This window comes from Tiliqua scincoides, chromosome 1, assembly GCF_035046505.1.
Source record: "Tiliqua scincoides isolate rTilSci1 chromosome 1, rTilSci1.hap2, whole genome shotgun sequence".
In the NCBI taxonomy this organism is placed as follows: domain Eukaryota; kingdom Metazoa; phylum Chordata; class Lepidosauria; order Squamata; family Scincidae; genus Tiliqua; species Tiliqua scincoides.
In genome coordinates this window covers 186,824,461-186,851,976 of record NC_089821.1, presented here as the reverse complement: position 1 = coordinate 186,851,976, position 27,516 = coordinate 186,824,461, and the positions used below count along the sequence as shown (strand labels likewise).

Here is a 27,516-nt window from a genome sequence, read left to right as displayed (position 1 = left end):
TTGACCATTTTGTTAATTCAGCATTAATATTGCCTGCAACTTGGTTTGAAGATGACAAGCTTGAAATGCTTACATACACTGTAAAGCCTTTATCAGTAAAGTCAATAAAAACTATATTTTTACTAGGATAAGATGCCGAAATAATTAATTTATCCCTGTAATTGATAACATACCTGAGGGGGCAGAGGGTAAAGGGCTGCATGCCTGGGGATTGCATCCACTGCCCCTTATGGGCACTTGGTGCAGATGCCCACTTCTTTAACTTTTTTTTTTTCAAAGCAAAAAATGCAAAAGAAGTGGGTGATCACTCAGAGCAGTGCAGAACTACTCCAAGTGGCTGCAAGGGGGGCAGGTTCGGAGCACAACCTCTGTGAGTGTACAGGAAGTGATTGCGGTGACATCATTCACTGCAGTTATTTCTGGGTCAGGTGGGGGTAGCATTTGTAGGCATGGTCCTGGGCAGCAGAAGAGCGAGGTTTGCCTGTACTGCACTCCTTTATACTGCAATATTATGATGGAAATAGATATGGCCACCAAAAGTTCCACTGTTAAAGCAATACAGTTAAGGCTGCAGTCCTATAACACTTTCCTGGGTATAAATTCCATTGAACACAATGAAACTTATTCCTGAGTTAAGCCATAGGCTTGTCTATGCATAGGTTCATAAGCCTAAATCTTCATCCTAGTTGTTTCCAGACCCTGGCATCAGACTTGTAGAATGAAGACAAAGAAAATCTTAGTTGTAAATCACAGGCAGGATTTTGAGTACTGTGTGTGTTAAAACAAACAAACAAAAAATTCTTTACCATAGTCATTCAAATTATGTATAAAATGTCAATTAAGCAAATGTACATCATTTCTCTCACCTTGCAGACTTTAGTCTATGAGTTTGCTTAGTTTACTGTGTTTCTTCTGTGGACAGAGGGAAGTGAGCTATGCTGAAGCCTTGTGCCTACCTTGCCACAGGGAATCTTGCTCAGCAAACTCTATATTTTAAATGATGTCATCAAGCATTTTTCAAGTGTATCAACCATAAAGGCTAGCAAATGCATTAGGCTAGAAAAGAAAATGTAAAGCTTTTATACTCAGGAATTTGAATTCTTTACCTGATGCTGTCTTTTATGATTTTTCTAACAGTCTGCACTAGCAGACTGAAGTCACAGCATAATCAACATTATTGCTGATTTGTGGTTTCTACATTTTGCAGGACCTGGAAGGGTGAGATTAGCAGTAAAATGGATGGATCCCAGTAAGGGACTTTCCCCCTATCCATTGCTTACCTTCGCATAGTTGCTCTCAAAAGTGTGTGTTTTTCGCTCATTTAAACTCAGTTCTCAAACTGGAGCTTGACTAAGGAGAAAAGTCCCCTGGGGAAAATATTGCCAGAAGCTAAACTGCAGATAGGTCAAGAGTTCTACACTCCTAACTCTGGCCCCTCTGTTCTGCTCAGATCTACACTACTTTATCAGGTGGCGCAGATCCGAGTAGACCCACTGGGGCCACTGCAGCGCAACACAGGGTCAGGGGAAAGTTTTTCCCTTGCCTCGGGTTGCACCGCTTCTGGCCCCAAACTTGCGCTGGATGCAGCACAGGCCCTCTGGCCTGCCTGCTCCAGCACATGGTAGGATTGTACTGTAATTCACCCAAAGAGAGCAACTTTTTCATTTTTGTTGTAAAATAACACTAGATGAAATAAAGGAGGAAAATCTAAAAGAGATAATAGTGGTCACAATATTGAATGGTCTAATTAACTTTTTACAAAGAATAATTAACACAGATTTGGACATCACAAAACGTTGAATAGACAGAGTGATAACAGTCATTGCAATATGCCTGACATCAAGTTGAGACTTTCCTCTGTTCTCCTGTTGAGCAGCAAGCAGAGTAGCAGCAAAGGCAAATGGGAGGTTGTAAGCTCACCAGAAGGGTTGTTCAGGGATTGGACATTGGACCCTATCAAACTCCTGATAACATTATCAAGGGTTTTTTTGGGGATCCAAGTGGATCTTAGAATTAGACTTTTGAAAGATGTTGGGAAATAACTGCCCTCCCCCCCCCCACTGAGCGATGGAGTCAGTTTCCATTATTGGTACTAACATTGGAGATGACTAACATTTAATATGTTTAAATTTTGTTCTATGTAATGAATACATTTTTAAATCACTCTGAGCGGTTTGCTTGATACTGTGGACTAAGGGCCTGCAGTGGGCCTTTCCATCGTGCTTCCCACTTGTCTAATGGTAGCATATTGGGTGCTAACGCTCAGCAGGGAAAGTGGGTTCAGATGGACCCTCTGATAGGTTCAAACTGGCTGCTTTGGGATGGTGTGTGTTATTGACCCAAAATAAATAAAATGAAAATAATCTTAGCATTTCTGTGAAAAAAGGAAGGAAGGACTGTCATGTTTATGAAATCATGTTGTTTATGCAACACAGCTATATTTTATATTGCTTCCCTAACCTGTGTTGAGGGGGCTTCAACTTTGTTTGCATAAAGTAAATGGCATAAAGCTCATAAACAAATTTCCCATTTGAAAACGCCTTCTACAAATGATCATCATAAAGGTTTGACTTGTTTGTTTGTTGGATGTGGTTATAACTTTATGGTGTGTGAGATTCTTCCTTTCTGGGTCTTCAGTCCTTAGGAAAGTAAGCTTTGAAGTTAGAGTTGTTACCAAATGAATCCAGAATTGCAGAAGCTGTGATTTTTTTCTAGTGCTCTTCACTTGCTGGAATTAGACAATAGCACAGTGGTAGTGTCATAACCAGCTCAGCTTGCTTTAGTGGCAGATGGCAAGGAGTGGCAGATCCAGGTTGCCCTTCACCCCAAGCCTGCTTTCTCCTCCCTCCAGCTCGCCACTGAAGCAACCTGCATTGATCCAATTGCATTTCTATGTCCTTATAGTGCTCTATTGCACAGTTTTCACAAACTTGGAAGTGGAGGACTTCAGATCTTATTTACAGGAGCTCGTTTATTCAGAAAATGTCTTTTCAGTCACACTGCCCCTGGGTAGGGCATGGTTTACATTCAGAGAGGCCTAATTTTAGTCCAGAATATTTTCAAGTGAAATGATTTCAGGTACTGCAGCAAGGCACTGCCAGTAAGAATAGAATAGTCCACATCCCAGTCCTATGCATATCTTCTTGGACGTAGGTCATATTGATTTCAGGAACATAAGCTTAAATATGTTTATGATTTGGGCTTAAACTGCAGTATCATACTAACAAGGCAAGCTGAAAGCAGTACTGATAATAGTCTTTTTATGAATATATTGGGGAGGGGTGTACATTTAAAAGAATTATGTTTTGATCTTTAGGAAGCAGCCTGGCAAATATCAACCAGTCTATTTAAACCATTCTAATCCATGGAGGAAGTGTGAAGTTTTCTCATGTTATTTGGCAATCACATCCAAGGACATTGTAATCCTCCAAATTTCTTTTGCCAGCTGGATTAAATTATTTCATTTGTTGTGTAGAGAAACCAGCCAAGTGGGAAATTCCTTAGAGATTTCAGACCATATTGTCACAATAGTATTCAAAATGCTGCATGAGGAAGAAATGTCAGGTCAGATTTTAAATATTGCCTTTTTCTTGAGCACATATTTTCCCATTCTTTTCAGGAAAAGAACATTTAAATCTGCCTTACACTGAGTCAAACCACTGGTTCAACTAAATTAGTTTTGTCTACACTGCCTGATAGCAGCTCTCCTGAGTTTCAGGCAGCAATCTTTTCCAGCCCTACCTGGGGTTTGAACCTGGGACTTTTTCCATTTCTTTTAGCACAGTTTTATGGGCAAATCTTTTAGCATATTTCCAGGGCCAGGCAAACCTCTGGGCAGATAGCTGGTGATGCTATGGGTGGCTAAATGCAGGCCCTGGGCTACAATGAATGATTGTGATACAAAGCTGAAAGGGTAGTAGTTGTTCTGGCTGAGATTGGTATGTATGTAATGTCTTAGGTTCCTTCGATGAAAGAATTGGGAAGCATCTATATGGTGCATCTGTAAAGAAAAAGAAACCAGGTTTGCCATTGTCTAATGCTCTTAAAACTTCTTCTGAATGTCAGCAGTGAAAACCGAAGTGTTTTGCTTTATTTTCTATTTTCAGATATTTGTGACTATTGTCGTTGTCACTCACTTTTTACAGTTCATCATCACAAATGTATTTATATATGACTTCCTTCCACTTGCCTCCCACTCAAAATGTTATTCATAAAATTATAAAATGCAATAAAATCAGAGAAATCAATTCAAAAGAAACTTTTAAAACCTTTTTTAAAAAGAATAACCAATGCAAAATTGATTATCCTAAAATCATCTGAGCCATAAAAAGATTGTTAAATGTGTTGTGAAGCTGAACAAAAATAAGCAACAAAAAAGTGAGAGAAAGTGAGTTGTAGGCATTGATGTTTTGCTGAATTAAATCACATTGGCATGAGTTTTGTGAAGTTCAGCAATGCAAACCAGAGAATTCTGGATTCTCTGTTACAGCCCATCACCACACAGAGATTTTAAGAACCCAGTGGGGCAGTGGGTCTCATAGTCTGTCAGATAATGTCTACTGCTGACAGACTATGGTCAAATTCTTAATGCACAAGCATTCAAGGAAATATGATCTTCACTAAAAGAAGAATGTTAGAAGGTTTGCTACTGAAGCAGCTTTCACAGTATGCTGATTGCTTTCAAACAAATTCGTTATTTGAAGGAACATGATGGGTTTGAACTTGAGTTGGAATTGCCAACGATCTGGGTCTGAAGAAGTACGACCCATTGTTGTCTCCTTTTTTGTTCATTTTCCTAAAGGTATTGTAGAAACCTGTGTAATAAATATTTGGTCTACTAGTTTACCACAGGAGATTAATCTGGAAACATATTTTCTTGGCTTAATTAGAATTCATTTGCTTAATTGTCATTCTGATCCCATCAGTTGCTGTTTTGCACTAACTTGAACAATGCTGTCTTTTGCTGTTTGCGCTTTAATTTAGATTTCTATTATGGTTTATGAGCAGTAATAAGGTCCTGCTTGAATATTCATTAGCTTTTTGAATTGTGTACTATGGAAAGGTGCTTTCTCTTACCTTAATGATGGCAGCACAGCATGGGACTGATCAGTAGTGACACTTGATTGGAGACATCCAGCACATTTGCTCATTGTTTATTGACACATCTTTTCCAAACAGCTCCCTCGCAAGTTAGCGGCGTAATGAAAGAGAAAGTGATGCAAAGGAGTGTGGAGCTTTCCTGGCAGGAACCTGAGCATCCCAATGGAGTCATCACAGAATATGAAATCAAGTATTATGAGAAAGTAAGCACTACTCTGAAATGTTCCACACTGGTCTCTTCCTATCATATCATCCTCCTCTGCAGTGAGCAAATGCTATATGCACACTGGACATTGTGACCACAACATCATCTTTGCCCTTGTAATTTTTTTCTCACATCTTCCTGATGATTTGGTTCCTTCATTGTCATCCTGTCTACATTGAACTTTTTTCTTTTAAGTTAGAGCCTGAACATACTCATTTTAATTAGGTCAGTTTTTTTGGAGGAACTAATTTTCCTGCTATTTTCTCTAATAATGGCTGAGAAACAAGTGGCATTTCCTTCTTACAAGACTGATAAGTAGAGGTGTTTGAAAATGGTGTTATTTACCTTACTCAGAAGTAAGCCCACTGTGTTCTGTTTAGACTATGCAGAAAGTTCCAAACTTTACAGGAGAGTTGGGACCACCATATGTACTTGCGGGGGAGGGGAATGGCCGTGATTGCACTTCCGGGTTCACACTACTGCTGAAAAAAATGGGTGCCCACTAACCTAGGGGTTGCGCCGACCTTCTGGAGGATGTAAGGAGCCCACAATCCCCTCTGCGGGCCTCCTTGAGCCTCAGAACATCTTCCTGATGTGATCACAACCCACTTGTGATCACCAGTTTTTGTTGCAAAACCAGAAATGGGTCACAATTGCATCAGCAAGCCGTTCTAAGGTGTGGGGAGGCCTGCAGAGGGGGCCATGGCTTGCCACACCCTCCAGAGGGCTGGTGCGACTTCCAGGTGAGTGGGAACTCCACTTTTTTTTTTACAGAGGCAGTGCAATCCCAGAAGTGGCAATGTTGCCATCCTCCCCCAAGAGGGTAGCAACCAGTTCCCAGTGGCTGGGGCATCACGACACCCCTGCCTTTGGGAACTTCTGACTTAGGCTGTAACCTTGCCTTACTCAACTGAAACAAACACTTCTACTAATATTTCTTATTTATTAAATTATCAGATATCTCATGTTCCCTCAAAGAAACATGCGAATTGACATATATTTAATAGATTAATTGATGAAAAAGTTGAAATACAAGCAATCAGTTTACTAAATTTATTTAATTGTTGACAGCCCTAATTGTAGAGCTATATGTCACTCAGTGACAGGGTATGTTTCCAAACCCTGTCATTAACCAATGGTGTAGTTATGCAAACAAGCTCTTATAGGTATTTACCTGCTTGTGGTGACGAACCTGGGAGCCTCTCCTGCGATCTCTGGCTTGGCTCCTGTGCAGCCAAAACAGCTTGGAATGCCACCCAGAGGTCTCCCCAAGAGTGAGGACGCTGAAATAAAGCATAGAGAGCGCTGTAAAACAGCCCCTCCACTTACACACCTGAAAGGCTATTCCCTGCTGTTTACTGGCTGCCCTGCTGCTACTTGCACACCTGAAAATGCTGGCTCCTTCATGGGTCAGATATTGCCCCAGCAGGCATTGTGCAGGGCCAGCTGATAGGTGGTATTCTGGCTTGTTGTTGGCCCATCAGCTGACCCCACGTGATGCCTCTAGGGTGATACCCAACCAGCGGAGCAGCCAGCACGTTGCAGTGCACAAGTAGTGTTGTGGAGCAGCCAACGGCAACAGGGAATGGTCTTTCAGGTGCGCAAGAAGCAGCAGCAGGGCAATTTCAGAGCACTCTCTGTGGGCTTATTCAGGCGTAGTTACTCTCAGACAGACCACTGAGGCATTATTGTATATGTGGTCCGTTGCTGGTTGGAACGTTGTTAACCGACGCACAACTGTATTATGCAGAATTATGAATATCTGGCTACTCCATCAAGAGGTTTAGGATTAACTCCAGTTTAATTTTGTTTTTCTCCAGAGAATAGCTTCTGTGTAGAAAAACAATAGAAAACATTATATCAGAATATAGATTTCTGTCTGGAAAAAAATCTTTGAGCAGGTGACTTGATCTGCTATCTTTTCACAGCTTTTTGAAATGCAAAATCAATTTTTTTGCTTGAATCGCTATAAGACAACCACCTTATGCAAGGAAAACATTGCATTGGAATAACCCATATACACTGTTTCTTCTGTAACTTCCTTATTTAGTAATGGCTTACTGTTGTCTTGGCATGGTTACCAGAGGAAATTCTATCAGGTGACCTAGATAGTTTTTCTACACTCCTTGCAGTTTGAGTGCAATACATTATTTTTCTCAGTTATAGTTGCCTGTTCCATGCTCTCAGATTGTAGTATTTGATGCACTTACCTCATAGGATTGCAGACTGCTTTATAAATAGTGTCCTAAACATACATGTTCATGATCTGCCTAAATTGCTGGAATAACTTCTCTGCAATATGGCATTATTTTGGCATATGGCAATATGGCAAGTCTTCTGATAAAATCTTGACATTTTCACAAATGTTTTGTAAGATACTTTCAACCTACAGGTAGAAATTAAGGGGAAGAAATCCCTTTTATATCACCCTTGCATTTAATTATTACTTGTCTGGTTGTCATTGGCAACCAGGAATTTTATGTGAACAAGTGGTAGTAGAGAGGGTTTTTCCTTTCTTTAACATTTTTGTGCCTACCTCTGTGGCAGTGGTAGCTTCAGAAGCATTGATAGTGTTCCTGACTAATAGTCATTGATTGGTTCCTGCCAATTATCCCCCTTTTTTTCCTTTTTAGAACATGTCTGGAATTTAACCCTCTGACATGGCATTGGGTCATTTTCTGGTGCATTCTAGAAAGAAAAAATTAGAGCCAGTAGGCTCTTGGCATTAGGAATATTATAAGCATTTCTGAATTCTAGCATTAAAGGGCAGGTCTGTTGCAGTCAGAAGAGATCCACATGTACAATGAAACTCCTGGGCCAAGAAAAAATAGCAGAATGTGTAGAATGATTTATAGAATTTATAGAATATAGAATTATTTTTGTCTTCTGAAAGTACCAGTTGCTATGATATACTAAAAGGCTACACAAGAACATCTATTTGGGGGGAGGGATGGAAATGAATTGCTAAGATATAGTTTTCTGTATTATTCATAAGGATAAATTGATATAATACAATATTTGAGCCAGTTGATGATCAGGTGGCAGAAACTAAGGCAACGCATAATCAAACACAAAAAGGCAATGATTTTATCTCTTGAATTTTTACGAGCTGCACCATGTGCTTCCCATTTACATTTTATGTCATTTTAAGAACCCCTCAATGAAATGACATTGTGTTCTAATGCTCCACAGAGTGTGCTACATTTTTATGTGGGCAGAAAAAAAAATGCCACAAACCAACCACTCTTCATAGCAAATTGAAATAAAGTGCCAGAACCAGTTGTTAATTTCTGATACAGAACAAAATGGAAATCTGATTTTTAAATAGTGTTCAATTTTTTTGTGTGTTTTTCCAGGACCAAAGGGAGAGGACCTATTCAACAGTGAAAACCAGGTCCACCTCTGTATCAGTTAATAATCTGAAACCAGGAACAGTGTATGTTTTCCAGATTCGTGCATTTACTGCAGCTGGCTATGGAAATTATAGCCCTAGACTAGATGTTGCTACACTCGAGGAAGCCACAGGTAAAACCTGCGTATCCCTTATAGTAGTTTACATATCATCAACAAACATGAATTCACAATAATTGCCTAAGGAGATTCAGGAAGGTGCCTGCGGAAGCCCCTGTTTTATGTCATGAGCTTAGTAATACATTATGTTCAGTGCGTATACTGTATATGTACAGTGTATAAATGATTGTCACTGTGCATATGTGCAGTTATTCACATATTATGTTCAATACATCTGCAGCAATACATGCAGTCGCTACTCATATTTTCAATGAATCCGGCCTGTGTTGAAATGAATTCAGAAAATGAATGCACTCAAACTAAAGCATGCATTCATGTAGTGACATCTGTACAAAATGTGTGAATTCTTGGGTTTCCATATGCATTCCAATTCTTCATTTCCATATGCATCCTAATTCTTGGGTCGCTTTTTCTAGATGGTACAACCATGAAAACTATGAGCTTCTCATTTGTAACTGAAAGTGGACAGAAAAGGAGTGATTGTACTTGCCTTCTATTTTCAGTTGTGGTTGTGCATCAGTTGTAAGAAATAGTTCTGGCCTTTGGGAGCCTCATAATGCCCCCCCCCCATTAATTAAGTGATGGTCACAGTTTAAAAGTGAACAAGCCTCTAAACTGCAAGATGTTACAGAAGCTTCCCTACTTATGACAAGATTAGGTTCCAGGGCTCTGCTCTTAAGTTGTTTTATTTTAAGTCTAGCATCAGTATTAACCTTTAGTCGTCGTGTAGCAAGCATGTTGTGAAATATAAAACAATGTTTTGTTCCTCCATAGCCTCTGTTCAGGGCTTTATGAGTGATAGCCACTCATTGCCTCAATTTTTCATTCACTTTTACACTCCCTTGCACTTTGAATCCGCCTCATTAAGCCAGCCCTTGCAATATTTCTGGTAATGGAAACGCTGACCAGCCACATTACAATTGCAAACGTATGTAAGTAGGGGAGCTTCAGTAACTGTCCTATTACTATCACCACCAAGCCAGGGATTCTACCCATATTATGTGCTGTTTAACTACGGGCGCAATTCTAGAATGGACTTCAGTCAACGCAAGTCTCCAGCACTGGCCCGGCAGTGTCACAAAAGTGCTGTAAAGTACTTTTGTGCCACTCATTGGGGACATAAGCCATTGCGCAGACATGAGCCGGCCTCCCCATACCGCCATGGGGCCTGAAGAGAAGGGGAGTTGCGTCAGCCAAGCTTGGCCGATGCAGGGGTCTTGGGGGGAGGCATGGGGAAGAAACGGGAAGGAGGTGTTTTGGGGTGGGGGGAGGCAGGCAGTGGGCAGCAGCAGGCGCAGAGCGGGAGGGGGGTCTGGATTCAGCAGTTATGCTGAATCCTGACCCTGTTCCCAGGCAGTCCCGGGCTGCTCAGATTTGTGCTACCTCATCATGTGGCACAGATTCAAGTAGACCCATTGGGGCCGCTGCAGCATGACAGTAAGGGGAAATGTTTCCCCTTGCCCCAGACTGGCTGGCCTGCAGCCAGCCCCAAACTTGCACTGGATATAGTGTAGGCCTACTGGCCTGCCTGTTTCCAGCGCAAGTTAGGATTGCGCTCTAAATTGTTATAACAGCAGTACTTTTGTTATCAAGGAGCTGGTAACTATTTAGAGACCTTTTTCACATTGCCATAACTATTTAGAGACCTTTTTCACACTGCCATGACACGACAGGTTAATATTTATGTCAAAAGATAGAACACCTATCCTTTACCACATCAAATTGAAAAAAGTAAAAAAATACTACCATTTGTATTGTAGTCATGAGGTGTTTTTTTTTTTTTTCCAAACTGCAAGATTTTCACATGATCTTCCTTTTGAATGTTCATTGTAATGTACTTTTTATTTGATGTGGTAAAAGGATATCTTTTGACATAAATATTAACCTCTTTCCTTGTCATGGCAATGCAATGATTTTAATGGAAAGAGCTGCTCCGGCTCCAGCAAACTGTGTTAGGAAGTGAAAAACAGACTTGGGGTCTTGAGAATTGACGCAGTATACGTAGTGCCAAAGGGTCAAACCTAACACAACACTAATGCTGTTCTTCCTATATCTGGCTTTTTTCAACTATAGCATTGGGACTCTTATTATATTTTTAAATTAGCATAATACAATTAAATTTTCAAGCTTATAGACATGAAATGTTAGTGTATTGATTATAACTAAATGGACAACCCAAATTTATCGAGGACTTACAGGGGCAGATCTCAGAAGCTGCCCCTGTAAGTCCAGGTATGGCATCATAAAAGGTGCTCCTGTCCTGTCATGTGCTGCTGGATGGCCAGTGCAAATAGCCAGAGGCCCAGCACTCTCCAGCAGCTCCTGGACACCATGTTGGAGCAGGTAAGATAGTTATGGGGTGGCTCGTGGGCATTTCAGGGGATGATTGGGGCTGGGAGCAAGGCAGAGAACAGAGTGGACAGGAGGATTTCAGGTGCAAGTAGGGGTGTATCTTGGTAGCATTAGAGCAGGGGTGTCAAACTCATTTCATACAGAGGGCCGAACAGCATTCATGATGCCTGCTGAGGGCCAGAGGTGATGTCATTACACAGGAAGTGATGTCATTAAACAGGTCAAAACCAGAAAGTTCTTGTGTAGGAACTCATTGGCTGCTAATGACAGGAGAGAAAATACAGAAATCTTGATCATATTTCAAGGTATGGGAAAGCCCAATTATCACGCTGGCCACCCTTTTAGCAGTGTCACCTCAGCATTGCTCAGGAGCTGAGAGTCCAAGGGCCAGATAAAAAGCTTCTGGGGGCCACATCCGGCCCCCGGTCCTTATGTTTGACACCCCTGCATTAGAGCATTAGTACATGCTGGATCCTATCCCCCTTTTCCCGGCCTTACGTGCCCCTGCCTCTCCACAGACGTAAATCAGCAAAATAGTTGGCATAGGTTCAACAAGACCCCCTGATGGCCAGGCAGCCTACAGAGAGGTAAGTAAAAATAATTTTTACTTACCTTTTCTGTGCCATTTGGTCACCCACCACCATATCTTGCAGTGTGTGCTCTGGTAGCATGGCTACATCACATAGGATGGTGGGGGATAGAATTGGGATAATAGTTATATTAAATGTTATAAATAACATCTCAAAATGAAAAAGAGTGAGAAACTTCCCTATTGTCATATCTGAACAAGTCTGAATTCTAAAGAACATTTGTTTTGGACTAAGTCTCATTGAAGTCAGTGGGGCTTACTGAATGAATATAAAAGAACTGGGATGCAAATCAACATTTCTAGTATGTTCCCTAATCTATAGTAAATGTGCTAGTATTTGGTGATGCTGGGAAGATGTTTGAAACTAAACATGCTATTTGCACCTATATAATGGAATATGTAGGACAGCAAGTTGGGAGAAAGTTTCAAATCAAGGGTCACCATTGCAGGTTTTGCATTTGAATCTCAGTTGTGTGGAATGCAAAAACTGCCTTCAGCAAGAAAAGCACAATGTGCGATAATGTTCAGAGAACTTGCATTTTTCATACTAAACAAAGACAAGGCATAGACAGTCCATTTGCTTTCAGTTCTCCACTGGAAGCCTGCATGAATTTGAGCTTTTTAAAAATGTGTCCTGTGGCCTCCTTTATCTGCAAGCTTGGCATCCTCTGATTTCAATATCTGTGGATGTTGAGCCTGCGAATGGAGGGCCTCAGTGGACCTCTTGGACACAACCAGAAGTCATTTCCAGGTTGATGATCTGGTCATATCTGAATGCATTCTGAGGTGTGGGGAGGTTTCTCTGGTCCTCAGAAGGCCTCCCAGATACATACAGAAGTCACATATGATTTGTACTGGCAACTTCTGGCCTTGTCTGAGAGGTCCTCTGAGGCCCTCCAGCTGCAGATTTCATTATCTGCTGAATACGGTATCCATGAGGATCAGATTTCCCACGGATTCTGAGAGCCCACTGTACATATATATAATTCATAAGTATTTGTCTGAAGCTTTTCTTAATTCTAACACTTTCAACCAGCTGTTCTCAAACATTTTACCACTGCAACCGACTTCATTGGCCATGGTAGTCATGTTGTGCCCCAAAATACGTTGAGACTTCTGGGTCGCAGCCCAGAATGGGTCACAAAGCATTCTGGGTCGTGATGCAGTCAACAAAATGGGTCATGTATCAGTACTACCCAGAAGCTGCAGGACATTCTGGGGTGTGACATGCAGCAGAATGTCTTGTTGCTTCTGAGTAACGCCAGCCCTGCTACTCACCAAATTTGAATCTCAACACATTTGTTGGTTGTGACCCACAATTTGGGAACCTCTGCTCTAAACAATTGCTTAATATTAAACTTCTTTCCTGTTTGTTCTTAGGTGACTATTGACTCTGTGACTCATGCTTCTGTAATTTTTTTCTTCTTCTGACATTCATGTCATTGCTTCTTGTACCAGAATCTGGGTTATTGTATCTTAGCATTGTAAATTATTTACAGATTCTAGATATCTTCAAGCATAGTTTTCAGATATTATTTATGCAAGTCCAGCATGACCAATACATTTGAAAAATATAGTGAAAAAGCAGAATTCTGTTCAAAATTTATTAGAATGCTTTTGACCTGTCGGTCAGTATTCAAGACCTAAAATACTTAGCCATACTGTTTTCAGTACTTTAATAAATGCAGTGGTATTTTCAGGAATCTTCTGAGGATCCTTTTTACATTCCTGATGTTAAGAGGAACAGAATGTAATTCAGTAGCAAAAGTTACCATGAAACAATGAAAAAAAAAAATACCTAACATGATAATTGTGCAATATTTGTACACAGTGTTCTTTTAGCATAGCTGCTGTATTGGGAGATAAATTACTACCTGATTTTTTTTTAAAAAATGTAAATTTAATGTATATCTGGTAGCAAAAATGAACAGGCTTCAAAGACTAGCCTAGGACTCCTACCCTTTTCCCACCAGAGGCTCTAAAAACACATAAACAACTGCATAGCAAGCAAATGCCCATTAGGCAGATACAGTAATGGCAAAACTGCACATTCGGCGCCTGTCAAAGAAACAGAAAAGTTGTCAGAAAAAAGTGGCAAATCTGTTCCTAGTTCACTTGCATTTAACATGTATCCTGCATTTTAGGTTACAAAAGATGTAACCTGTACACCCACCGTTTCTAAAGTTACAAGGTTTCCTGATTCTCTTGAGAATGGCATTTTGAAATTAATCTTTAGCTTTTTTCTATCTTTTTTTTCTGCTGGCAGCCACTGCCGTCTCCAGTGAACAGAATCCTGTCATAATCATAGCTGTAGTAGCCGTGGCCGGCACTATTATACTGGTCTTCATGGTTTTTGGCTTCATCATTGGACGCAGGTATTGTTTTCGAATCTTAAGTTAGCTTAAGCCTGCACTGTACAAATTCTGCCTAAACTTGAAAAACATGAACAGTTTTAATTCCATGTGAGTGCACTATTTTTGAGATTCTTGCCTGTCCATATATGAACAGGTGTAGAATGACCAAATTCTTGCTCGTTCATGTGTAGATTATTACTACAGAATGATAAAACTGCTTTCCCTCCTCAAAATGTGTGATGAAAAGTATCTGCATTTTAAAGAAAGCCACACTAATCTAACACATAAGCCTATGAATATCTACTCAGAAGTAAGCCCCATTGAGTTCAGTGGGATTTGCAACCAGGTAAATGTATATAGGATTTCAGCCTTGGTTTTATTCATGGTCACGTTGCTAAAATTCAGCAGGGATGTTGAATGTGCTTATGCCTGCAGAAATGAATTGCATGACTAACTCCACCACAATTCTCCTTATAAAGCCTAACTTGCAAAGGACCACACTAGGATTGTAAAAGAATATTTGAGCAACCCCCCCCCCCCAGCCTCTCCTGCCCTCCCAAAAGCTACTCCTGAGGTCACAAGAACCTCCAGAGTGGCATGAGTTACAGTGTAGAAGATGCACCTAGGAGCATCAGTGGTCCTTCATATGCATATGGAAGCACTTTCTGCTCATGCGTATGGATTTTGAGATTCTATGCAATGTAAATGGTCCACTTGGGGTCCAATCCTGTTCACGTTTTCAGGACCGATGCAGATATAGTGCAGACCAAATGTTTCCTTACTTGAGAAGGCCTCTGTGACTGCCCCATACAGCAGAATGCATCACCTGCCCCATTTGCACTGCTGCATCAGTGTTGGAAAGTTGGATAGGATTGGTCTCTTAGAGCGCAGTCCTAACCCCTTACGTCAGTGCTTTCCAGCATTGGCATAGCAGTGCCAATGGGACGTGTGCTGCATCCTGCAGTTGGATGTCGCTCACGAAGTCCTCCTCAAAGTAAGGGAATGTTTGTTCCCTTACCTCAGAGCTGGATTGCCATTATGTCAGGGCTGGAAAGCCCTGACATACGGGGTAAGGATTGCGCCCTTAGTCTATCCAGTTCTTAAATAAAACAATATAAAAGCTCTCTCAGCCTTCCACATCATGATGAGATAAATACTCACAAGGAATTAGGTTCCTCTTGTATTCATTTCATATTGATAGAAGTAGTGCTTTCAGAACTGGAAAAAAACTAAAATGTTGAATTTTTTTTTTTAATTTTGGGATAAAACTACTCTCTTTTTTTGCAGGCACTGTGGCTATAGCAAAGCTGATCAAGAAGGAGATGAAGAACTTTACTTTCATTGTAAGTGTTTTGCTGTTATTTCCCCCAGGAATTTCCAGACCAATTATAATGCATTGGGACTGGCAGTAATAGAGTAGAGACGATACAGAAACAACACTCTTGCAGAGGAACAGCTATAATAAATTTTAAAATGCTGTGTAAACAGCAAGTGTGAAGTTAAGAACTGTAAAGAAGTATGACCTCTTCTAAAAAGGATGCAGAATAAAATCAACATTGTTCACACTACAGATTTTATTGCTGTACATTTGTATGATGTATGGCTGTTTCCAATCCACATTTTTCTTTGGTTGCTTTTGAATAAGTGTTTCACAATATCTTAATGGTCCCCCCTGAGCTAGTGTGACTGATGGCTTGTTGGCCCAGTGGCTATTTGATTTTTTCCCCCCTTTGCTCAGCACATCTCTGCTCACCCCCAAGGCTTAAGACAATCCAATCAAAGCAACCATGATATTAGCAACCAGGATATACATAGAACTTAAAATAACTGATGTAGAAAATAGCTAGCCAACCAGTTAAGGTTTTTATCTACCAATTCTCACCTGATAAACTCAGCATTACAGTATATTAAAAACAATATTTTCAGAATATTTAGGATATTTTCCATATCCTAGTTTGGAAAATATCTTTCTCACTAAATAGTTTCTCACTAAAACACATAATTTAGACTGAGAACCTGCAATAACACATGCATTTTTTCCATTGCATTTAGTAAGTCTTATACAGATATAACTGTGAACAGGATTGTAACAATTGGGTACACAGGATCCAGTATCAGGTTGGATGTTACCCAAGTCAGGTTGGATCTTACCCAAGGATTATGTTCTGAAGTCAGCACATAGGGTGAAATTTGCTGGCTGGCGCTGGGTAGCGCCGGTGGCCACTGGAGCTCCACTGCTCGGTGGTTGCGCGGACCGCCGAGCAGCGGAGAGGTAAGTGGAGGCATGGGGGGATGCGGGGAGAAGGTGTTCTGGAGAGGGGGGAGGCAGGTGGAGGGCAGGGAAAGGGCAGGGAGGAGGTGTGCCGGGGGAAGGAGCAGAGAGGGAGGGAAGCAGGACCAGTGGAGCTTTGCTCCACCGGATCCAGAGCCTCCATGTTGGCACCGGATCCTTTTGGTTGGCAGTGAATTGGGTAGCCCCACTGCGGGGCTACTCAGTTTACCCGAAGGGAAGGGGACGAAAATCCCCTTCTCCCAAGCAGCTGCTGGTGGCTGCCCAGAGCGTGCAGGATGCGGCGGTGGCCATTTTCGGTGCCACTGCAGCCCCACATGCCAGGCAGCTCAGGATTAGGCTGTAAGTGAGTGGACTCGCCTGCACTATTTAAATGGTTGTTCTCAATTTAAATCAAGTAAAATTTATTTTTAAAATCTGGTTTTAATCTGGTAGATTAATTAATAGAAATTATCCAAACCTGTGGTTTTATTTTTTTATTTTGGCACAGAGTTACCTTTTAAATTGCTGTTGTGTATCCAATCTGTTCACTTTTGAAAATAAATTTTAAACCTGTTCCCATTTCAAATTTATTATGATGATTTATTATTCAGATTTATTATTATTTATATTTATGGATAGAAATAACCATCCATAGGGTTCTGGCCCAAACATCTCATAGGTAGATTTTCTAAAATATTAACTTTGTCATCAGAAATATGTTCAACAAAAGGCAAATAGAGAAACCTGGCTGTAAATATATGTTTGTTTTAAAAAAAAATTATATGAATTATAAAGTTCTGAAAATCAGAATTAGTCAAGATCCAGAGAACCCTCCTCAGGTATGCATAATGACTATGTATAATAATAATAATAATAATAATAATAATAATAATAATAATAATAATAATAATAATAATAATAATAATAATAATAAACTTTATTTATACCCCGCCCTTCTCCCCAAAGGGACCCAGGGTGGCTTACAACATGTTAAAAACAGATGAAAACATAATTTAACAAACAGATAAAAACATATTAAACACATTGACAGATATCAAATATCTGGGCTTTGGTAGCCCATATATTAGGGCATATATTAGCCCATATATTAGCCCATAGCTAATATAGCCTATTAGCTAATATATTAGCCCACATATTAGATATATTAGGGCTTTGGTAGTTTAACATGCCCCTCGTACTGTTTTGGATTGCACTCTTGAGGTTCCTCTTCCTTTGAGGAGTGGCCTTTTACAGGCACAATGGGAGAGCCTGAAAAGTTGATGCATATTCAGAAGTAACTGCCCTTTGAGTTCCTTGCTCTCCTGATACAGGTCATCCCTAGCTATCTGCTGGGGTTCCATTCCCGAGCCCCTAGTGCAGGGGTGTCCAAAGTTTTTGGCAGGAGGGCCACATCATCCCTCTGACACTGTGTCAGGGGCCGGGGAAAAAAAAGAATTAATTGACATTTAAAATTTGAATAAATTTACATAAGTTTACATAAATGAATTTATTAAAGATGACCGTATATGAATTAAAGAAGGTTTTGCAATAGCTCAAGGCCTATAAAAGGCCTTGCACAAAACAAGGCTGGTCTTTCCTTTGCTGCCGCTAGTGCATCACAGACATGAAACAGCAAGCAGTGGTGGGAGCGAGAGGTCAAACTGCTGAGAGCAGTTGCGTCAGGCCAGTGCGGGCTCCAACAAATTTACAGAGGGCCAGAGACTCATTGAAGACTAGGGACTCCTTGAGGGCCGCATTGGGAGTCCTCAAGGGCCGCAAGTGGCCCCAGGGCCGGGGTTTGGGCACCCCTGCCCTAGTGGATGAAAAAACAGTGGAAAAACAGATTTAAAGACCCACTTCCAGGTTTCTTGCCCCTCCAGTGCTCCTAATGGAATAAGGTTGTGCCTTATAAGGTTGTGTTATATATAAAATGTCATTCCACAATTCAACAGGAAATTTAAAAGACTCTAGGGAATGTTTTTAAGAAGACTGCATATAAACTCATTGATTGAGAGACCTGTTTCTTTTCTAATTTTTACATTAGTAGGGGTTATAAGAGATTATTTCTTGCCATGCCAACAATAATGTAGAATATATCTTTGTTACCATATCAGTACTTAAATGAAACAAAATGATTGTTTATTAATTGCATTTTTTGAATTGTTCCATTATTTGATATTTGTTAAACATTTAGATTCTAATATTGTACAATAAATGAAGCAGCATAAAAGTACAAGCCATTAAAGTTTTGTTCTAGTAGTTCCTTGGTACTTAGCATTTTAACAGATAATGCTATCCAGAAACTCAGGTCAAAGTCAAGTCAAGGTTTCTTTTTGACCTTCCCTGCTCTTAGAAAATTAGATCAGCCTGGGTTCATTTGTGTTCCCTGAGTTTAAATATGTCAATACTTAAATCACTTCATTAAAGTAAGGATTAAAACCATTCCAGCCTTAGCCAAGCCCTGCAGAACACTCTTTCTAAATCATACACAATAGTAATGGGAATCAGGATTGTTACATTCTGAATGCTGCTTGCTGTTTTAAAAGCAGAACAGTAGCAAACATTTCACTGTTGAAATGAAGCTGTTCTGCAGGATGAGATTCTTTCTCAGATTGTCTCATTTTAGTTGCAGTGAAACTCCTAGGCTATCTAAAATACTTTACATTCATTTAAACATTCCCTATTGAGTGATGTCTGAGGAGAAAATGAAATTAATTGTGTTTCCTTTTACTTGTGACTATAGAGAAAGTGGTTGTGCTTGCTGAAGAATGCCTTTCCCCAGCATGCACTATTTTTAGATTGCAAGATTCAGGGAAAATGTAAATAGGTTAACAGCCTAGTCTCAATAGTCAGAAACCAAAATTGAAAATAACACTTGGTTCCTTTATTGTATTCCTTTCCAGAAACCTAGTGATCCAATATCTAGGGAAGTTTAAAATCTGTAAGAAAAGATTACCTGCCGTGAAGCCTACTACCAAGTTTTATGATTTTCCCTTTTTCTATCAGACTGCTTTTTTTTTGAGCCTCTGAAAGCAAAGCACTGCATTTAATTTGATACAATCAGTTGTTTCCCAGGAAAAATTAAACATGGTATAATAGTCACAAGGCATTTCCAATTTTGCATCCTTTTGTTTCCATGATATCCTAACACTTTTCTTCTATACTAAGGTATCTGATTCAGTGCTCACAGTGACCTGAAAAACCAACTTGCTTCCAGAGCAGTAAGAATTTAACAGAATGTCCACTCTTCCCTTTCAGTTCTCCTCAACTCTCAGTAACCCCAAGTGCTAGATTTTTAAAAGTATAAACACAATGGAGGAGTTTAATCAACCAATTTCAATTTACATTTTGTTTCTTCCTTCCATTTTCTTTCAACAATGTCTTTGAATCTGAGGCAGCACTATTTCACGTTGGTATGCAAAGAAAGCTTTGGCCTGTCAAAATGTTTTATGACAGCTTGAATAAAGTACCATCAGAGACCCATTTGAGATTCACAAGGTTACCTCCAATCCAGGCCCCTTATCGCAACACAAGACGATGGCTTATTCTCCATCTGCTTGCTTGAAAGCACAATATAGACAGTTAACCTATTGTTTTCTGTTCTTTTTCTATTCTGGTTGTAGATGTAAATAAAAAATGAGCACTTATCAGCTCCAGAAGCTGAGGCATTATCATTATGATTAGCACTCAACCTATTGAAAAGTGCAGCACAGCAGAATTAACCTCTGGGGAAGATCAGAGATAATTTCTTTGAGAGCCTCAGTATGCCCATTCAGCTCAGTAGATGACCTCTATATCACTATCATTGCTTTCCTGTGGCATGATTTTGAATAACTAAGTTGCTGCAATTTAAACATGTAGTACCTGCTGAATATATTATATCTACTTCATTAAAATTTTTCTGGGAAGTGATGGAATCTGTGTCTAAAAACAGCTTCTAATCTGTCTGGGGTCTTGGGTACCTGGCGAGTTCATTATCCTAGAACAGTATCCTAGAACAGGATACTTTCTTAATTCTTTTCACAATCACTTTTTCCTAAATATTAATGTATTTGTGAGTAAGGAAACATATTGTGAAGAAATACCCCTTCCTTAAATAAATTTGTGGATATCCAACTACTGGGGATGTACAGATAAAACCTTCCATGGGTTCCGTGGTTAAGATTCACAAGGTTACCACCAACTCACCACTCCTACTCACCACTAGTCTTTTGTTTGCATTGTGTGAATAAAAAAAAAAGATATCACCAAACACAAAATGGTAGTGAATATAATTTGTACCCACCAAAGACAATTATAGACTATTGTCAGAATAAAACATCTTCTCCAGAATATCCAGAAAATCATTTTCAGAGCACAATAAAATATATGTTTATTATGCAGGATGTTTATAAAAAGTTAAATAATCCAAAACAATGATTTGTAACATAGATCCTATTGCAGCAGGACTAGTTATCAATGTACGGTAGAAACCAGCAATTGGATTCCCCAGACTCATATAGAACTCCCTGAGCACCACCAATTGGTCGTTCCAGTTGCCGGTCCAGATGCAACAGAGGTATGCAGAGTTAAGTGAGGACTGTGGCAACAGAATTTGTGAACATTAGATTTGAGAAAGGGGGGAATTGAACCTTAATTCTCCTTCCTTTCTCAAAATAGTCCTACTGAAATCTGCTTGCTGAAAACAGTGTTAAGAAATATGAAGACTGCTATTGCCTGATTCAGTTGGTTTGGCAGGAATTTTGCTGTTCTGTTGAGCACTCTGCATAATGAGATTCCGGGGTTGGCTGCACAATAAGTGCTTTGCTTCATCACAGTCATGCTTTCTTACATCATTACAGTTAAATTTCCAGGCACCAAAACCTACATTGACCCTGAAACCTACGAAGATCCAAATAGAGCTGTCCATCAATTCGCCAAGGAGTTAGATGCCTCCTGTATTAAAATAGAGCGTGTGATTGGTGCAGGTAAGCTGGCTGTGGCTTCCACATACAACCCTTCTATTTAGCCAGGATCGAAACTCATACATCATGATGACAGGCAAATAATTATATCTCACATATAGAGCTTTTTGCCTCCACCAAAGTAGTTGGAAGCAATGAAGCTGTACTTGCTCATAAATGTAAAATAAGTAAACAACCCAATGGTCAAGTTTGGTAATGAACATGTGTGATCTATTTCAGTGTGTAGAAAAATTAAATGAAAATTGCAGTTTGCAAATGTCAGTTATTTCATTCCTCCTTTGAGAGAAGAATACATATAAGTTCAAATCCTGATCACTATTATCTGCGTAAATATTTTCATTAAACTACAAATGTGGTTTTAGAGAAGTGTGCATGTAAAGCAACCACCTTTGAAGTTAGATCATGCTTGTTATAACTAGGAGTTTGTTTTAGAGAGCACACATTTCTTTAGGGACTATTTGTGGTGCTGTTTTTTAACGTATTTCATTGCTACAAGAAGTCCTTGTCTTGGCTCTTGTGAGTGATGGTAATTGTACTGTCATTACATTGCTTTTCTTCCTCTTTCCACATACTTAGGCGCTGGTGTTTGTGCTCTGGAAACCAGTTTTCATTTGTTTGCATTAATAAGATATGTGACACTTTTATTACACTAGTTCATGTAGTAAAATTAAGTATCCATTGGCAAGAAAAATATCAAATACCTGGGACTCCTGGAGGAAACATTCTTTGATTTCCTGTTGTTTTATGCAGTCCTTTTAGAATCCTATTTTTCTTTAAATCATCCTTTCAGCAATTTGACAAGTTCTGTAAATTATATGAAATATTTATTTATATAAAAGGGTAGGGTGGAAATAGCTAATTTCAAATAGCAAAATCTAGACCATAAAAGCAAATAGGAAACATTTACAGACCAATTCGATGAATATTTACGTGTAAGTAATTTCCGTAGAGTCCAAAGGGGCTTAGTCCAAAATCAGAATGTATAGGATTGCATCCTTAGGTATTATTAATAGTCCTCTTAAGTACCAAGGGTCCTCTTTAAGGACCAAATACATGTTAAGCCCATCGCTAAGAGATGGACTTAAAAAAACAAGTGTTTCTTTTTACGCAAAAGAAGCTGGGATGTAGATCAGGACCACAGTGCACAGACAGGAAACAACATGTTCCCCATGCCATTTTCCTGGCCATATCTCCTCCTTAAGCCACTACTTGCACCCAGAGTGGATGCTTACCACAAATTGCCTACTAGGAAGGGCGGCAGTTATCATTAGGAAAGTAGTGCCGGAGAAAATATAAATAAATAAATCACTCTCCTGCATGTCACAGTCACAGTCCACACTGCTGGTTTTCTGGGGTGGGGGCAGGGAAGAGATTTAAGACTACAATCTCATGCATACTCTTCTGTGTTACCACTGACATAAGCCCCACTAATCTCAGTGGGTTTATTTCTAAGTACTGTAGGCATACATAGGATGTTATGGATTGAAATCCATCTTTTAATGACAGGCTTAAATATAATGTGTAATTTGACCCTAAGTAAAGCTAGTCTGGCACATTCCTACTTATCTCTTTAACTCATAATCTCTCAACTAAAATTATGGAAATTCCTTATCGCTGATCCATTCCTACATTTGAGCAAGGATGACTGCCTAGAATGTTGGCATAGTATTGTGCATTGTGATATTGTGCTGGAACCACTTTTTGTGTTTTTCATCCTAAGCACTTATTTATAGGTACAGCAAGGAAATTGAAACAATGGGTTAAATTCACCATGTGCTAGTATTGCAATAACGTGATAGATAAGCAGTAAAATCATCTCTTCCACCATGCTTTTAAGCCACCTATCTGAATAACATCTCAGTGCAAACAGCCAATTGAGAAATTCCCCAGTTGTTTGATTGGCCATTTATATAGATGATTCAGCTAATATAGGAAGTATCTGTATGGAAGAGGGGCTTGTACATTTCTTCAACTGTGTTGTTATAGTTCTGGTCCAGCTGAATTATGAGTAATAAACAACTATACATTACTAGAATGAAGTTATATTTATTTTTTTCCAAAGCAGCATTATTTCCGAAAATGTAACTTTCATACACTTTTGCCTCTGCTCCAGTGGTCTCTTTGAAGAATGATGCTTTGGTACATGAACGGTTTATTCACCACCATTAGTAAGAGTAAAAGCATAGTACAAAAAAATGTAGGAAACTACATTTCAAACAGGAACCAGTTAATTAAGATCCACTGCATTTGGAGTCAGATATTCTACTTCAGGAACAAACTAACTCAGTTTCTTCAGAGTTCCGGTTTAAACAGTATCACAATGTGTAAAAGTCCTATCCTGAACATTTTGAAGGTATCTTTTTCTCTGTATTTCCTACATAACAGTAAGCACCTTCTTTGGTTGCTTAATTTCAGGACAACTATGATGCAATCCTAAGGCTGCAATCCTAACCTCACTTTCCTGGAAGTAAGTCCCATTGAACACAATAGGACTTACTTCTGAGTAGACCTGGTTAGGATTATGCCCTAAGTGGTATACATTGTTATGTTATGCTTACATAGACTCAGTATGACCACAATCGGTTGGAAGTAGATGTAGAAGAAGCCAGACTGGTACCTGAAGCAGGACACAAATTCCGCCACCCTGCTTTTGTATCCTTTTTGCCTGTGTAACCTCTTTCATCACCACCTTCATCTCTGCACCTCCTCTGCCACTGCTAGCACCTCTTCAGAACTGGCCAGGTTTAGAAGATTCTGGGAGCAAAATAAGTTTTTCTTTTGAAGAAGTCTGCTCTTAGGTTCCTCTGTGTTCAGTCTGTAGGAAGGTGGAGGGGCTGGTGGTGATTCTCTGACTTCCTCATCACCACCCTCGCCTCCTCTGCTCAACATTCCTTCAAAACTGACTGGACAGAGCGGATTGTGGGACTTCCAGGATTCTCCATATCTGGTGTGTTTTGAAGACACACTGGGCGGTGGAGGAAGTTAGGAGTCAACAATTTTATTCTTGAGCACTCGACTTCCAGGAGAGCAATGGTTGGCAACCTTCAGTCTCGAAAGACTATGGTATAAGCCTACAGCACCTGGTATTCCCAGGCGGTCTCCCATCCAAGTACTAACCAGGCCTGACCCTGCTTAGCTTCCGAGATCAGTCAAGATTGGGAGAGCAATCAGGCACGAGATTGCACTGGCTACCTCCTCTGCTAGCTCTGCTGCTGTGACTTAGCTGAGATTATGTGTTATTAAAGCAGCTAATGGCAGCATGAGTTAACAATCTTGAATTAACAACCCCAGTTTCCTGTTCCTGTGAAAGTAAGTCTAAATTCTGGTCAAGGCAAGTTTTCTTCAAAAGAAACAAACAATTTTTGATTCACCGTATGTTTATCAGCTCAGAATTCTGCAGGGAAACAGGGACACAAATCTAGAAGCATCAGTCACCTAGCGGTGCAGTGTAAGCATTCTTTGTACTGGGTTTATTTATGGTTCAGTTCAGGGAGCATTATTTAGTGAAGAAGATTGAGGGGGAACTGGGCCCAATAGTTGCAGACTGACAAAGGCAAAAGGAAATAGCTGTGCCATTCACATCAAATATAAAAGTATGGAAAAGCTGTGTAAATGACAGACAGAAAAGTGGCATTGAAATCTTAGCATGTTCCTCTGCTATTGTGGTGCAATTGACTGTGGAGTAAAAGCTCTCAGTTCTTCCAGTGGTTGATGACATGACGTACACGTTTGATTGTGATGAAGGCAACATAATTGTCTACTCTCTTCTCTCTCCCTTTTGCTGACATCTTTCTGATACTGCCTGTTAAGCAGAAGTGTTGGTGTTTATTAAACTGTTGTCTTTGTAGCAAAGCTTGTTTTATACAGCCAATCCAGTTTGGTCACCTGGCTAGATGGAAAATACCTGTTGGGAATCCCATATGTACCCGAGTTCTGTCATTAGTAAATGTAATGAGGAAATTAAACTCCAGTGTTTGAGAGGTGGATCTCCAGCAAATAATAGGTTTTCATTTCAGGAGAATTTGGTGAAGTGTGTAGTGGACACCTAAAGCTTCCAGGCAAGAGAGATGTTGCAGTAGCAATCAAAACCTTGAAAGTGGGATATACTGAAAAGCAAAGGCGGGATTTTCTGTGTGAGGCAAGCATCATGGGACAATTTGACCACCCCAATGTTGTTCATTTAGAAGGGGTTGTTACAAGAGGTAAGTAGCTACCACATCTCTTTCAGACAACATACTAAATGGCATAAAGTTGCTAGAAATAATCTAAAGTCAGTGATTCAGATGAGACTGATGTACAGCATGGATTAATGTCTTTTCTCCTACTGCGTAACTAACTAAAGCAATACTTAGTTTATGCCACAACCTGAGGGGAAAAAATTAAGATTCATGCATGATGAAAAGATCAAGAACTTTCCAATATACAGTATATTTTTTCCTCATCTCATTTGGCCTCAAATACCATGTAGAAAGATAAGATTTCTTATGTTCTTTCATATTAGCTGAAGTGTCATTTTCCCAGAGTCCTCTTCACACAGCAGGAGTCTGAAGAAAACACTGACATTTTGATTTGTATGGTTTAATTCTGTGAATCATGACCATACTCTGCACACAGACATTTGAGTACTGATATCAGAACTCAGTAACTGTGTTGGAAACTTCAGGATCACTCATGCTTTAGCTATTCAGCCCTTCAAAGGAACATATGTTTTATCAGAGGAGGGGGGAGCCACTCTGTTCAGATTATGATTTCTTTAAACAAAATGAGCCTCCTTTTCTTCTTCTTTATTTTTTAGGGAAACCAGTAATGATTGTAATAGAATACATGGAGAATGGAGCCCTAGATGCATTTCTCAGGGTGAGTGAGTGCCGGAGGGAATGAATATAGCACTTCAAAAATAAAATATATATGCTACCAATTTAGCATAATAAAACATTTTCAGTGTAAAACGAGAACACAAAAAACATTAAGAGATCTCTGAATGGTCTCAACAAAATCAGATTAGAAATTAGAAGACCAGACGGGATCAAACGAAAACATTTTTGGCCATCTTAAGTAATCCAATGTGAGACAGATATTGTGGTTTTGATTACCATCGTAGACTGGGACCTGAAGCCATATTGTGGGAACACATGCTACGGAATCACATTTGTATCTTTTCACCATGGTAGAAAATAAATAGTCCAAAAATTAAGTGCAGCAATGGTTCAGAAAACAAGGAAGCAAAAAAAAAAAAAAAAAAAAAAAACACCTCCAAAGCAACCATTCCGCTTGCATTAGTTTAACCAATTTGATCATTTCTGTGCAAACATATGATTTTGGGTAGACAACATCCAAAACATTATCAAGGACAAAAAAATGACAGTATATCAGATAGTTTGATCTATTGCATAAATCTCAAAGTATAATATTTCATTAGTATCCCAGGGCCCAATCCTATCCAACTATCCAGTGCCGATGCAGCCATGCCAACAGGACACACATTGCATTCTGTGGTGGTGGGGCAGTCATGGAGGGTTCCTCAAGGAAAGGGAATATTTGTTCCCTTACTTTGGGGCTGCATTGCAGTTGTATCAGCACTGCAATCCCTGGAAAGTTGGATAGGATTGGATGCACATTGACCCATACAGATTCACATAAAAGCATGTGAGTTGTTTCCCTGCAGTGTGTTATGGGATGTGAATATGCCAGCCATGTGAACAGAGTTGCTTGCTGGTTCTTTCCCAAATGATTGGCACTGCCACTGGTTAGAGCAGGGGTGCCCAAACCCCAGCCCTGGGGCCACTTGCGGCCCTTGAGGCCTCTCAATGTGGCCCTCAGGGATCCCCCAGTCTCCAATGAGCCTCTGGCCCTCCAGAGATTTGTTGGAGCCCACACTGGCCCGACGCAACTGCTCTCAGCATGAGGGTGCCTGTTTGACCTCTAGTGTGAGCTGTGGGATGAGGGCTGCCTCCACTGCTTGTTGTTTCACGTCTGCGATGCAGTAGTGGCAGCAAAGGAAAGGCCAGCCTTGCTTTGTGCAAGGCCTTTTATAGTTCTTGAGCTACTGCAAGACCTTAATTCATTCATATAAGTTCATATAAGTTATATATATGTTCATACAAGTTAATACAAGTTATTATAAGATATTATAACTTATATCATATTAT

At 39.9% G+C, this 27,516-nt stretch overlaps 1 protein-coding gene across 2 annotated transcripts in view; it reads left to right on the top strand.

Annotated features, from left to right (window-relative positions):
- Positions 1-27,516, top strand: part of EPHA7 (EPH receptor A7) — a 183,129-nt gene that overhangs the window by 143,021 nt on the left and 12,592 nt on the right. Inside the window, exons 6-12 of one of the 2 annotated variants that reach the window (XM_066612748.1) lie at positions 5,179-5,303; positions 8,662-8,830; positions 14,044-14,152; positions 15,419-15,474; positions 21,257-21,370; positions 25,384-25,569; positions 26,163-26,224. In XM_066612748.1, coding sequence (XP_066468845.1) covers positions 5,179-5,303; positions 8,662-8,830; positions 14,044-14,152; positions 15,419-15,474; positions 21,257-21,370; positions 25,384-25,569; positions 26,163-26,224 — 821 coding nt within the window. Of the gene's footprint in view, positions 1-5,178; positions 5,304-8,661; positions 8,831-14,043; positions 14,153-15,418; positions 15,475-21,244; positions 21,371-25,383; positions 25,570-26,162; positions 26,225-27,516 lie in introns of both variants that reach the window. The other variant, XM_066612740.1, reaches the window with a different exon arrangement.